The sequence below is a fragment of the Vulpes lagopus genome, chromosome 3, assembly GCF_018345385.1.
Source record: "Vulpes lagopus strain Blue_001 chromosome 3, ASM1834538v1, whole genome shotgun sequence".
Taxonomy (NCBI): domain Eukaryota; kingdom Metazoa; phylum Chordata; class Mammalia; order Carnivora; family Canidae; genus Vulpes; species Vulpes lagopus.
The window spans coordinates 101405778-101420350 of NC_054826.1; the positions used below are offsets into that span (position 1 = coordinate 101405778).

General features: G+C 49.5%; 1 protein-coding gene across 3 annotated transcripts in view; it reads left to right on the plus strand.

Annotated features, from left to right (window-relative positions):
- Positions 1-1709: 1709 nt before the first annotated feature.
- FBXL18 (F-box and leucine rich repeat protein 18) overlaps positions 1710-14573 on the plus strand; it is a 45460-nt gene continuing 32596 nt past the window's right edge. For 2 of the 3 annotated variants that reach the window (XR_005986830.1, XM_041749009.1), the window contains exons 1-2: positions 1710-2550; positions 9574-9789. Coding sequence is in view for 2 of the 3 variants with exons in the window: in XM_041749009.1 (XP_041604943.1) it covers positions 2533-2550; positions 9574-9789 (234 nt within the window). In the remaining variant the exon portion in view is untranslated. The remainder of the gene's footprint in view (positions 2551-9573; positions 9790-14573) is intronic. The other variant, XM_041749008.1, reaches the window with a different exon arrangement.

Genomic DNA, 14573 nt, shown 5'->3' on the forward strand with positions numbered 1-14573 from the left:
TGGTAACTGTGCTGGGTTGTAAGTAGCCCATTGGTGAGTTAGTGTCTATGGATATTTTGAGCTGCGTCACCTGATGGGCCTGCGTTCAGCTAAGTAGACGCTGTGGGGCCTTTCTACAATCGATCGCTCAAGTCTGTTTGCCCAAAAGCAGCCTCTTCCCCAAGGGAGAGAAAATAAAACACCTCTGCCATAGTGAAAAACATACTTGATTACAGTCTGTAGGGGAAAAGAAGGAATGGGTCAGGAGTTAGGAGGACTGGAGGAGAAACCTGGGCCTCTGTGAAATTCCAGATGCCTGGCTCCGTCATAGTTGGGCTCCATTGTCAAGGCTTCAATGGTAAACAATGGTACCTCCATTAACAGTCATGCTTATTATGCTTCAAGTTGTATTTAACTGTTGACTAAACCATAAACTCTTTGAGGCAAGGACTGTGCCTGCCCCCAGGAAGGTCCACCCACAGGAGCTCATCAAAGGCCTCTTGCTACTAACAGGCTCAACCCAATGAGGTGGGAGGAAAATGAGGCCCAGGGAGAGCGTATGAAACCTGATGTACTAGGTTGAATAAGTGTCCCCCAAAGATTTATGTCTGCCCAGAACCTTGGAATGTGACCTTATTTGGAAACAAGCTCTTTGCATGTCACTAGTTAAGGTAAGATCTTAGATTAAGGTGGATATTAAATTCAACAAGACGTGTCTTTTCTTGTTTCTTTTTAAAGATTTTTATTTATTCATGAGAGACACACAGGAGACACAGGCTCCCTGTGGGGAGCCTGATGCAGGACTCCATCCCAGGACCCCAGAATCACAACCTGAGCCAAAGGCAGATGCTCAACCTCTGAGCCACCCAGGTGCCCCAAGACTGGTGTGTGTTTGTTTATTTATAATATTTTATTTATTCAAGAGACACGGGGAGGGGGGGCAGAGACATAGGCAGAGGGAGAAGCAGGCTCCATGCAGGGAGCCCAACGTGGGACTCGATCCTGGGTCTCCAGGATCACACCCCGGGCTGAAGGTGGCCCTCAACCCTGAGCCACCCGGGGCTGCCCAAGACTGGTGTCTTTTAAATTTTTTTTTAATTTTTATTTATTTATGATAGTCAAAGAGAGAGAGAGAGAGAGAGAGAGAGAGAGAGAGGCAGAGACACAGGCAGAGGGAGAAGCAGGCTCCATGCACCAGGAGCCCGATGTGGGATTCGATCCCTGGTCTCCAGGATTGCACCCTGGGCCAAAGGCAGGCGCCAAACCGCTGTGCCACCCAGGGATCCCCAAGACTGGTGGCTTTTAAATAAAGGATATGTGCACACATGCTCGCAAGCACACATATGAAGAGGGTGGGTCCTCTGAGGAGAGAGCAGAACTTGTGAGTGATGCAGCTGCAAACCAAGGGACTCCAAGGATTTCTGACCACCACCCAGAGCCAGGAAGAGCAAGAAGGGATTCTTCCTTAGAGTCCATTGGAAGGCCTTAGAGTTCCTTAGAGGCCATTGGAACATGGCCCAGTCACATCTTCATTCCCTACTTCTGGCCTCCACAACTGTGGGGAAACACCCCACCCCCAGCGCAAAGATATACATGCCTAGGGTCACTCAGGACTCGGCACCGGTTCTGACCCAAGTGTTCACCACTGATTTTTACTAGTGCGTGGTTTTTACATGCAAAGCGTTTCGAGTGAGGGCACATCATCCCCACCTTCACTGACCCCGCAAGGATTTACTCAGGGCCCACGACATGTCAGGGAGCTTCATCCTAGGTCCCTGCAATCTTTTTTTTTTTTTTTTTTATATTTTATTTATTTATTCATGATAGTCAGAGACAGGGAGGCAGAGACACAGACAGAGGGAGAAGCAGGCTCCATGCAGAAAGCCCGATGTGGGATTCGATCCCGGGTCTCCAGGATCGCGCCCCGGGCCAAAGGCAGGCGCCAAACCGCTGCGCCACCCAGGGATCCCCGGTCCCTGCAATCTTGCTCCTGAGCGCAGCAAGAGGACAAACCAAAAAAATCAAAAAAGAAATAAAGAAATAAAAAGACACGGGACGTCAGATACTGCAAAGAGCTATGGGGAGAAATACAAGATAAGACGCAAGTTTAGGGGAGGAGGAGATGTGGTTTTCCGCACGGTGGTCCCACGAGTGGACACTTGCAGGCATAGGGACGCAAATGACAAGGCCCGGAGGCAAGAGAGTGCCGGGCCGGCAGGGGGACGTTGTGGCTGGAAAGTAGCAGACAGAGAGCAGAGGAGGGGGAGCCCGGGCCCGACAGGATGCTGCGGCTGACGTAGTCCTCCTGGACTCAACCCGCATTCCTAACAGGGCCCCAGAAAACAGCGCCGCACCCAACATGGCGGCCCCCCCGGGGCACGCCGGTTGGCGGGCGGAAGTACGTAGCGGCAGGCGCCGGAAGTGGCAGGAGGCCCCCGCCCCCTACCGGGGTCTCTGTGGAGCCGCGGACGCGCCGGCTTTGAGCATCCCTGGCGGGCCAGGGGAGGCCCTGGGGCTGCGGCTCTGGCAGCCGCGGCCCCGCCCGCTTTCACCATGGCCAGCTCCGAAGAGGTACGCTCTCTCCGCTCTCCTTCCTGCCCCGCGCCTTTGGCTCCTCTCGGGCCTTCCCATCCCGCCCCGGTCCCTTTTGCGTCCTTTCCATCCGGCCCGCTAACCCGCTCCATCCTTCCTGTCCCGACCGCAGCCTGGCTCTATCCTTCCCATCCTGACCTCGACCCCCCACCGCAGCCCCCTTGGCCCTGTTCACTCCAACCCTGGCGTTGGCCAGGTTTGGTCCTTCCTGCTCCGACCCTGGCCTCGGCCTCGCGGGGTCCTTCGCATCCCTATCCTGGCCTCGCCCCGCTCCCTAGGTCCTCACCCTGTTGCGAAGGCACAAGTTCTCTTCCCCCTTGGGTTTTCCGTCCCTTTGCCAGCCGCAGTCGTGTTCGCCAGGGTTCTTCCCCCGCTTCTGCGCCCCCAGAGTTTCCAGTCTCCCGTAGACCTCTCAGGCCCCTTTCTCACGCCCCCTGTACCTGGGTTCAGCCCTTGGACCTATGGGACCTCCGTCTTCCATGCCCACTCAGCACCCCATCCTCTATCTCTGAATGCTCAGTTTCAGCCCACTTTCCTCTGGTTGTGTGACTGGGGACGGTAATGGAGGAAAAGCCATTTCACCTGGGGAACTTCTGGTTTACCCTGGAGTTCCTTTCCTCAGTGCTCTGCAAGTCTGGGTCCGAGTCCCTGTGATCTGGTGCAAGGTATTTTATCTGCAGACCAGGGTATGGGGGGCCCTGACTCTGACCCGTGTCTTTGCATTTGTTGCTTCCTGCCTATCTTTGTGTACTTGTGTGCACCTGTGTGTGTGTTTAGCATCTGGGCCTTGGACCCTGGAGTGCATTTCCTGTCTTAGGGGCTCACCTGTGCTATGGGGAAGGGGAATCAGAGGTTCCAGTGTTTCCTTCGAAATGGATGTGGCCAGGATTGCAGATAGTTCCTCTTCATTTGAAGTGAGTTTGGCTTAGAAGTGGCCCCTTCATTGAGAGGGAGGATGTGGGACACACCTGCAGACGGTGGTAGGATTGAAGGGTAGGAAAGCTGAGGCTCTTCAAGGAATAGTTAGGGGGCAGCCTGACTGTTAGCAGATTCCAGGTAATCGTGTGTACTTGCAGGAACTGGGGCACTGGTTCCTTGCTCTTAGGGGGTCCTGGTACAAAGGGCTCTCTGTTCCTTGAAGCATATGTGAGTGACCTGGCTAGAGGCCTCTTGTTTCTTCATGGGCACCTCATTCTACCCTGGATGTGGAGATCAAGGACCCTTCTGGATTGTTCTGTTTTCTGTTTATTGGTGTATAGTTTGCACACCATAAAGTTCAGTTTTTTTTAAATGATTTTATTTATTTATTCATGAGACACATACAGAGAGAGAGAGAGAGAGAGAGGCAGAGACACACAGGCAGAGGGAGAAGTGGGCTCCATGCAAGGAGCCCGATGTGGGACTCGATCCCAGGTCTCCAGGATCACACCCTGGGCTGCAGGCAGCGCCAAACTGCTGCGCCACTGGGACTGCCCCCATTAAAGTTCAGTTTTATTATTTTTTTTAATTAAAAAAATTTTTTTAAATTTATGATAGTCACACACAGAGAGACAGAGAGAGGCAGAGACACAGGCAGAGGGAGAAGCAGGCTCCACGCACTGGGAGCCCGACGTGGGATTCGATCCCGGGTCTCCAGGATCGCGCCCTGGGCCAAAGGCAGGCGCCAAACCGCTGCGCCACCCAGGGATCCCAAAGTTCAGTTTTAAAGTGTGTGTTTGTTTTTTTATTTTTAAAGATTTTTTTAAAACTTATTTATTCATGAGAGAGACACACACGAGAGAGAGAGAGAGAGAGAGAGGCAGAGACACAGGCGGAGGGAGAAGCAGGCTCCATGCACCGGGAGCCTGATGTGGGATTCGATCCCGGGTCTCCAGGATCGCGCCCTGGGCCAAAGGCAGGCGCCAAACCGCTGCGCCACCCAGGGATCCCAGTAAATTTATTTTTTATTGGTGTTCAATTTGCCAACATACAGAATAACACCCTGTTTTGTTTTATTTTTAAGTAAGCTTTATGCCGAACGAACATGGGTCTTGAACCTACAACCCGAATGACGTAGAGTCACATGATTCACTGACTGAGCCAGCCAGGCGTAGCCCCCCTACCCATTGCCCAGTTTTCATAGTTAACACATGACCAGTCTTGTTTCATCTCTGCCTCTCTCTTTGGCTTATTTAGATCATTCCAGACATCTCATCAGTTGATTTGTAAATCCTGTGATTCCTTTGGATGCCTGACTTGTAAACGTCTGGGAAGGGATGTTTTTTTGGGCAAGTACTGAAGTTTCAGTACTTAATTTTTCTTTCTTTTCTTTTCTTTTCTTTTCTTTTCTTTTCTTTTCTTTTCTTTTCTTTTTTTTCTTTTTTCTTTTCTTTTTTCTTTCTTTCTTTTCTTCTTTTCTTTTCTTTTCTTTTCTTTGCGTTGCTTCAGTTCTTAAAACAAAATTGTGAGGGACCCCTGGGTGCCTCAGTGGTTGAGAATCTGCCTTTGGCTCAGGGTGTGATCCCGGTTCAGGGATCGAGTCCCACATCAGGCTCCCTGTGAGGAGTCTGCTTCTCCCTCTGCCTATGTCTCTGCCTCTTTCTGTCTTTCATGGATAAATAAATCTTAAAAAAAAAAAAAAAGTGAAATATTACATTCTGCAAAATGCATAAAACTCTCTAAAGCTTACACTTCAAACCACTTGTAAGTGGTCATTATCTGGTTCTAGCCGTATGGTTTTCAGATGCGTCTTTCTGTCTTCATGCCTGAATTGATTTTCCGCAGACTGCCAGGGGGTGCCTGTTCTGGATCTGTCAGGAAGCCCCAGTAGCCCCTTTCTTGTGGAGGGAAGGGCAGTTTCAACTGATCAGGCCCAGCCTGAGTCTGACCTCAGGCTACTTACCTATTTTTTTTTTTTAAGATTTTAAACATTTATTTATTAATGAGAGACAGAGGCAGAGACACAGGCAGAGGGAGAAGCAGGCTCCATGCAGGGAGACTGATACGGGACTCGATCCCGGAACTCCAGGATCAGGCCCTGGGCTGAAGCTGGTGCTAAACTGCTGAGCCACCCGGGCTGCCCTAATTTTTTATTTTTATTTTTTAAGATTTTATTTATTTTTTTATGAGAGAGAGAGGCAGAGGCAGAGACACAGGCAGAGGGAGAAGCAGGCCCCATGCAGGGAGCCTGACGTGGGACTCAATCCGGGGACGCCAGCATGACACCCTGGGCCAAAGGCAGGCGCTAAACCGCTGAGCCACCCAGGGATCCCTAATTTATTTTTTATTTTTTATTTTTTATTTTTTATTTTTTATTTTTTATTTTTTATTTTATTTTATTTTTTAAAAATTTTGAGCTCTAAGGGGATGCTGGGGTGGCTCAGCGGCTGAGCATCTGCCTTTGGCTCAGGACATGATCCCGGAGTCCCAGGATCGAGTCCTGCATCGGGCTTTCTGCATGGAGTCCGCTTCTCCTTCTGCCTGTGTCTCTGCCTATCTTTCTCTCTGTGTCTCTCATGAATAAATAAATAGAATCTTAAAAAAAAAAAAAAAAAGTGAGCTCTACGCCCAGTGTGGGGCTTGAACTAATGACCCCAAGATTGAGAGTCACGTGTTCTACTGACTGAGTCAGCCAGGCACCTCTTATCTAACGTTTTTGAGATGGAGAATGGTTCTGCCTTAGTTTCCCTGAGGCTGAGAACAAGAGGTGCTGAAAGGCAGAGGCAAGCTCTTGCCAGTGTAGATGGGTGTGTGTGGAGGTGGGCATTCTCTGGGCCACATTTTTGTTTCACTCCTTCGCAGTCAGCATTCCTTGTTTGCTGTTGACCTCTGCAGAGCTGCTGCCTTTCCTGGGGAAAAGCAGTGTGTGTGTGTATGTATGTATGTGTACTTACAAACCACAGGACCTTGGTTTAGAAAGCCTGGGTTCCAGGGAAGACTTGACTATTGCAAATCCGGCAGCCACCTGTCAGGATGGGCCATTGGAGATGGGGATGGGTAGGTGGGAGGCAGCTGCTCCCAAGTGCCTGCAGGGTGCTGGCCCCAGGGCAGAATGTGGGGAAAATCATCTTGTGGGGTGTGCTGAGACTAGACACAGGGGGCTGGAGCTCAGTTCCTGCCTTTTTTTTTTCCTTAATGTAACATCTAGGTAGGTTTTTTTTTTTTTTAAAGATTTTATTTATTTATTCAGGAGAGACACAGGGAGAGGGAGAAGCAGGCTCCATGAAGGGATCCTGACATGGGACTCGATCCTGGGTCTCCAGGATCATGCCCTGGGCTGAAAGCGGGGCTAAACCGCTGAGCCACCCAGGCTGCCCTAGGTAGGTTTTTTATAAAGATTTTATTTATTCATCCTTGAGAGACACAGAAAGAGAGAGGCAGAGATAGGCAGAGGGAGAAGCAGACTCCATGCAAGGAGCGGGATGGGGAACTCAACCCTGGGACTCTGGGGTCACACCCTGAGCCAAAGGCAGATGCCCAACCACCGAGCAACCCAGGTGTCCCTAAATTTTTTTTTTTTTTTAATTTTCCTTATTTTAACATAAGCCCCATGCCCAATGTGGGACTTGAACTCACAACCCTGAGGTCAAGAGTCACGCAAGTCTACTGTCTGAGCTAGCTAGGTACCCCTGTAACTTCTGGGTTTTTTCTTTTTTTATTAAAGATTTTATTTATTTATTCATGAGAGACACAGAGAGAAGCAGAGACATAGGCAGAGGGAGAAGCAGGCCCCATGTGGGGAGCCTGATGTGGGACTCGATCTCAGAACTCCAGGATCACTCCCTGAGCCGAAGGCAGGCACTCAACCGCTGAGCCACCCAGGCGTCCCCTTCTGGGTGGTTTTAAGAGAAATTCAGTATTAGTAGTATAATGTGGATGTTATATGATGCTGGACCTTCTTAGAGTGTTTTGCCCTGTGTTTTCATTCATCTGAGAAAATATTCTTACTTTGATAAATATGCAGATTGGGGATCTGGAGGGGTTTGCCTCAAGGTGCTCAGCAGGCAGATTCAAGCAGTCCCTCTTGTCCTCAGGCCCTCTCCCCAACCTGGCCTGATAAGGATTGCCTCTGGTTTGAGCCTCTTCCTACAGAGGGAGTCCCTATGTCTGGGGTGGGGTCCGGGAATCTTATTTTTAACAGGTGTCTGGGTGATCCCTATGACTGGCTCTGGGAAGCAGTGAGCTAAGGAAAATCACTAATGGTTGAGAACACTAACCCTGAAATATGGTGCCCCAGAGCACTGTGACCTTGGGAGTGTTGTGGCCTTGGGTGCCCTCGCAAACCACAGGAATAGGGAGATAGGATTGAAGGCACCTCAGATGGAAAGGGGAGCAGGAAGGGCACTTCTGGCTGCTGCCTCTGATGGAGAAGGGAACATGGAAAGGGTCAGTGCTATTAAACAGGTGAGAAATGTTTATGGAAACCCTTTACCAGGCCCAGCGAGGTCTTGGCTGGCCGTGAAACCTGTTAGGACAGAGTAGAGGGGTGTCGCAGTCAGAGTACCCGGAAAATCCCTGGAGGCTGCGTGGGGTGTGCAGACAGGCTCTCCCTGCCCGGATTTCATGGTTGCCATGGCAGCAGCAGGGCTTTCCAGGCTTCAGTGCTTCCATCCATGCAAATATGTACAGAAGAAAAGTCAGTCTGAGGGAGGAGAGCTTGTAGACAGAATCACTGGAAAAGACAGTGGAAATAATCCTGGGTGCTCTCTCCTGGGGGTGGTCAGTCAGGCACACCATTCCCCGCATAGTGAGGACTTTTTTAGGGGCAGGTGGATCGCTTCTGGGGAATTAGAGCCTCCAGTTCCTTTGTCCTTGACTTGGAGATTTCATGTTACACGAGCCTGGGTTGAGCTCCCTCTACCTTTGGGTTGTATACAGCAACCTGGGAACGGCAAAAGGCCCATAGGAGGGGAGAAAATCTTGTGCAGACGGCTACCAAAACAAACCGAAATGTGTGGTCATCTCTCTCTCTCTCTCTTTTTTTTTTTTTTTTTTTTTTAAGATTTTATTTATTTATTCACGAGAGACCCACACAGAGAGAGGCAGAGACACAGAGGGAAGAGAAGCAGGCTACATGCAGGGAGCCTGATGTGGGACTCAATCCCGAGACTCTGGGGTTAACGCCCTGAGCCGAAGGCAGATGCTCAACTACTGAGCCACCCAGGCGTCCTGGAAATGTGTGGACATCTTGTGGGGAATATGAATCTCTAGCCAGAAAGTGTGATGAGGTGGAGGTACTTGTGCACTTCCTGTTAGCTAATACTGATCTTAAGATGTCAAAATGCCATCAGTAGGTACAGTTTCTTATTCATCAGGACTTGGTGGCTTCATTCTCTGGATTTTCTGGCCCCTAATGCCAGCACTGGGAAGAGCTGCCCTCTGCCCCTGTCTGAGGGCTTGATATCCATCAGAGTGACCCTGAGAGGCCAAAACACTGTTGTCACCCCCCAGTTTTTCCTGTTTCTTGGTGGAATTCTCTCTCCCAGGTGTTTTAAGCATGATACTGGGATGGTGGGAGAATAGTTTTCACAGGTGGAAAGCCCTGGCCAGTGGTCCTAAGTTGAGTCTGAAGCATGCCAGGTAGGAAAAAAAATCTCTTAAATTTGGAAAAGAATGGAAGTTTCTTACTTTTGAAGAGAGATCCTGATATGCAGATCAAAAAGCGGATTTTGAAGAATATCATGGCTTCTTGCACTGCAGTTAAGATTTTTGGTAAAATGGGATCCCTGGGTGGCGCAGCGGTTTGGCGCCTGCCTTTGGCCCCGGGCGCGATCCTGGAGACCTGGGATCGAATCCCACGTCGGGCTCCCGGTGCATGGAGCCTGCTTCTCCCTCTGCCTGTGTCTCTGCCTCTCTCTCTTTCTCTCTGTATGACTATCATAAATAAATTAAAAAAAAATTAAAAAAAAAAAAAGATTTTTGGTAAAAGCACCTTCTTTCCCAGACTGTGGCGAGGGCAGTTCTTGGCTCTGTCCTTGGCTGAAGAGGCCACCCCATGGGAATTGGTGTTCCCCTTATTTTCAGGACACATCCAACGATGGAGACATGCCCCCTACAGCAGCCGCTGTGGCAGTGGGCGCCCACCTTCTCGGCTTTTCGGATGAGATCCTGCTGCACATCCTGAGCCACGTCCCCAGCACAGACCTGGTTCTGAATGTCCGGCGCACCTGCCGGAAGCTTGCGGTGCTATGCCTGGACAAGAGCCTCACCCACACTGTGCTGCTGCAGAAGGACTATGAGGTGAGGCATGGGTCGCAGGGGTGGTGCTGGTGTGCGGGCAGGCCTGGGGACGGCTCCCGTGCCCATCTGAGGACTAGCACAGCCTGGCAGAGGTGCACATGTGGCTGGTGATTAAGAGGGCAGGCGCTCAGAGTCCTGATAGGCTCAGCCTCTGAGATTCGTGAAGTGACAAAAGCTACAGAGGCCAAGAGGTACAGGTAGAATGCCACCCAGCAGGAGGGCATGGGCTCAGTGGGTGCTGTGTGGGGGGGGAGCTAGACTTTCCAGTGGATGCCTAGGAGTGGGTTCCAGGTTCCACGGTGGCTGTTGGAACTTTTCGCAGTACCAGAGGCACCATCTTACCCCCTAGCAGCTGCATGAGGGTTTTCAGGTGCTGTACACCCTCCTGGTCAGGCTTTGAAGTGTCCACTCTTCTGATGCACAGAGCAGATGTCGCCTTGGTTATTTGTCTGGCCTAGGCAGAGTGCTGGGGGAGGGTGCTGGGGTGCCCGTGATGCCATTTCCATCCAGGGCTGGCCCGTTCATACATCTTCTTTCCAGAAGCTACTGTGTAGGGCTTTTTATTGTGGAGTTCTAGGGGTTCTCATGTACTCTGGATCTTTTGTTGGATACCTGTATCATGAGTATTTTCTCAGTTTGTGGCTTGCCTTTCCATTTTTTTAAACAGTGTCTTTGAAGAGAATAAGTGTTTAGGTTGAAGTTCAACTTGTTGATTTTTTTTTTAAGTTCATGTTTTTTGTAATCTGTTGAAGAAAATTTTGTTAAACCTGGTGCCATAAAGATTTTCTGCTTTTTCTTTTTTTTTCTTTCTTCATTTTTTTTTTTTTTTAAAGATTTTACTTATTTATTCATGAGAGAGAGAGACAGAGGCACAGGCAGAGGGAGGAGAAGCAGGCTGTATGCAAGGATCCTGATGTGGGACTCGATCCTGGGACTCTGGGATCATGCCCTGAGCCAAAGGCAGATGCTCAACCACTGAGCCACCCAGGAATCCCTTTTCTTTTTTTTCTTTTTTTTTTTTTTTTTAAATTTTTTTTTTTTTTATTTATTTATGATAGGAACACAGTGAGAGAGAGAGAGAGGCAGAGACACGGGCAGAGGGAGAAGCAGGCTCCATGCAACGGGAGCCTGATGTGGGATTCGATCCCGGATCTCCAGGATCGCGCCCTGGGCCAAAGGCAGGCGCCAAACCGCTGCGCCATCCAGGGATCCCTCCCTTTTCTTTTTTTAAAAATATTTTATTTATTTATTTGAGGGAGATAACGAGCATGGGGGAGGGGGTGGAGCAGCAGAGGACAGAGAAAGGGCCCCTGATGAGTAGGGATCCTGATGTGGGGCTCTATCCCAGGACCCTGGAATCATGACCTGAGCCAAAGGCAGATGCTCAACCACTGAGCCACCCAGGTGCCCTTGCTACATTTTCTTATGGAAGTTTTATAGCTTTAGTGTTTATGGTAAGTGTGGTGTGAGGTAAGGATCTAGGGTTCCTTTCTTTGCATATGGCTGTTCAGTTGTTCCAACATCACTTATGGACAAGGTTGTCCTTTCCTTAATGATTGCCTTGAAAAAATTTTTTGTTTTGTTTTTTAATTTTTTGTTTTTTTTAATTTTTTTTTAAGATTTTATTTATTCATGAGAGACAGAGAAGGGGAGGCAGAGACACAGGCAGAGGGAGAAGCAGGCTCCATGCAGGGAGCTTCACATGGGACTCAATCCTGGGATTCCCGGGACTCGATCCTGTGATCCTGGGATTCGATCCTGGGTCTCCAGGATCACTCCCTGGGCCAAAGGCAAGCGCTCAACCGCTCAACCGCTGAGCCACCCAGGGATCCCCTTGTTTTTTAATTTTAATTCCAGTATAGTTAACATATAGTTATGTTAGTTTCAGGTGATTATATACCTGATTATATAGTGATTCCATACAATACCTGGTACTCCTCACCTTAATCCCCATCACCCATTCTCCCCTCCCCAACTCCATCTGGTCATCATCACTTTGTTCTCTGTAGTTAAGAGTCTGGGGGATCCCTGGGTTGAGCAGCGGTTTGGCGCCTGCCTTTGGCCCAGGGCACGATCCTGGAGACCCGGGATCGAATCCCACGTCGGGCTCCCGGTGCATGGAGCCTGCTTCTCCCTCTGCCTGTGTCTCTGCCTCTCTCTCTCTCTCTCTCTCTCTGTGACTATCATAAATAAATTAAAAAGAAAAAAAGAGTCTGTTTTTTGGTTTTTCTCTCTCTCTTTTACCTTTGCTCTTTTGTTTCTTTTTTTTTTTAAGATTTTATTTATTCATGAGAGACACGGAGAGAGACAGAGACATAGGCAGAGGGAGAAGCAGGCTCCCTGCAGGGAGCCTGATGTGGGACTCGATCTCAGAACTCCAGGATCACTCCCTGAGCCGAAGGCAGACAGTCAATGCTGAGCCACCCAGGCATCCCATTTTGTTTTGTTTTTTAAATTCACATGATTGAAATCATATGGTATTTGTCTTTCTCTGACTTTTTTCACTTAACATTGTGTTCTCTAGCTCCAGCCATTTTGTTGCAAATGGCAAGATTTCATTCTTTTTTATGATTGCCTTGCAACTTTTGTTGAAAGTCAACTAACAACATATCTTAAAGGTAACAATAGAGGTCTTTTTTTTTTTTTTTAAAGATTTTATTTATTTATTCAGGAGAGTCACAGAGAGGCAGAGACACAGGCAGAGAGAGAAGCAGGCTCCCACCAGGGAGCCCGATGTGGGACCCGATCCCAGGACACCAGGATCACGATCTGAACCAAAGGCAGACGCTCAACCAATTAGCCACCCAGGTCCCCCAACAATAGAGGTCTTGACCGGAACCCAAATCTTAGGGGACCATGGCAGGGGTTCCTTTTTTTTTTTTTTTAATTTTATTTATTTATGATAGTCACAGAGAGAGAGAGAGAGAGAGGCAGAGACACAGGCAGAGGAAGAAGCAGGCTCCATGCACCGGGAGCCTGATGTGGGATTCGATCCTGGGTCTCCAGGATCACGCCCTGGGCCAAAGGCAGGTGCCAAACCGCTGCGCCACCCAGGGATCCCTGGGGTTCCTAACTGTTGTCACTGGTCATGAAACTATCTGCATTTGAACCCTGAGTGAACCCCCTTCCAGAGATTGGTTCTCTCTGTGAGAGTGTGCTATGCTCCTCTCTGCTGGGGGAGTGCAGGTGTAGGGAGAGGCTGAGCTGACTCCCCAGAGCCAAGGTCAGGCTTCCTTATTTTTTTAAAAGATTTTATTTATTTATTCATGAGAGACACACAGAGAGAGAGAAAGAGAGGCAGAGACACAGGCAAAGGGAGAAGCAGGCTTCATGCAGGGAGCCCGACCTGGGACTCGATCCTCAGTCTCCAGGATCATGCCCTGGGCTGAAGGTGGCCCTCAACCACTGAGCCACCTGGGCTGCCTCAAGGTCAGGCTTCCTGTCTGGGTAGAGGGAGGGGCATGTGTCCCCAGCTCAGTACTGAAGCACAATGTATCTGGAGCATTGAAGATGTGCGTGTCCTGTGCCTGTGCCTGCACGCCTGTGTATGTGGGAGTCTACCTTAGAATAGTGATTGGAAAGCATGGATATCATGCATACAGGTGCTTGAGGCAGTGTAGCAACCAGGGCATCCAGCTATTGGCCCTTGGGATCCCTCATTAGACGTACTGTGGCTCATTCAAGCAATCCATGGCAGATTTTTTTTTTTAAAGATTTTATTTATTCATGAGAGACACAGAGAGAGAGAGAGGCAGAGACACAGGCAGAGGGAGAAGCAGGCTCCATGCAGGGAGCCCGATGTGGGACTTGATCCTGGGTCCCCATGATCAGGCCCTGGGCTGAAGGCGGCACTAAACCGCTGAGCTACCTAGGCTGCCCCCATGGCAGATTTTTGAGGAATATTTAATGATGTGAAAACACAGATGATATAAAGGAGAACAACAGCCAGATCAAGGCACAACCCTATTGTGTAGTTCAGAGAACCCCATGTAACATAACATTTACCATCTTCACCGTTTTTAAGTGCTTGATGCCGTATATTAAGCAGTATGGACATTTGTGGTATTGTACCAGCATTATCAGTGTTTCCAGAACTTCTTTGTCACCCTGAACAGAAGCTCTGGATCTGTGGAGCAGTGACTTCCTATTCTCCTTTTCCCCAGCCCCTAGTAACCTTTATTCTGCTTTCTGCTTTTGAATTTGCCTATTCTGGATAATTGATGTAAGTGGAATCACACAACATGTGATCTTCTAGGACTGGCTTCTTTTCACCTTGTATGATGTCTTCAGGTTTCACCCACGTTGTGGCATGTGTCAGAGCTTCGTTCCTTTCTGTGGCTACACAATCTTTCATTGTGTGTACAGACCACATTTTGTTCATCCATCTGTCTGTCGGTGGAGCTTAGGTTGTTTCCATCTCCTGTGGCTAGTGCTGCTGTGAACATCGGGGCCCATGGAGTGAGTCCCTGTTTTTTCCATTACCTTGGGTGCATGTGTGGGAGGGGAATTACCAGGTCACATGTTCACTCTGTGTTTAGCTTTTTGAGGAACCACCACGCTTTTCCACACCAGCTGCACCATTTTTATGTTCCCGCCTAGCCGGGGACTCTTGATGGTTGGCCTACAGTAGGTAAGCTTGTGGGGACAGGAAGGAGGTGCCAGCTCTCCCCTCCATGGTCCCTTCACCTCCGGAGTAGAGCCCCTGCAGGGCCCCTCATGGCTCCCTGATTGTCGTGGGGGAGGGTGTGACCTGAGGGGAGGTGAAGGGGTCACCTGGGTGCCTT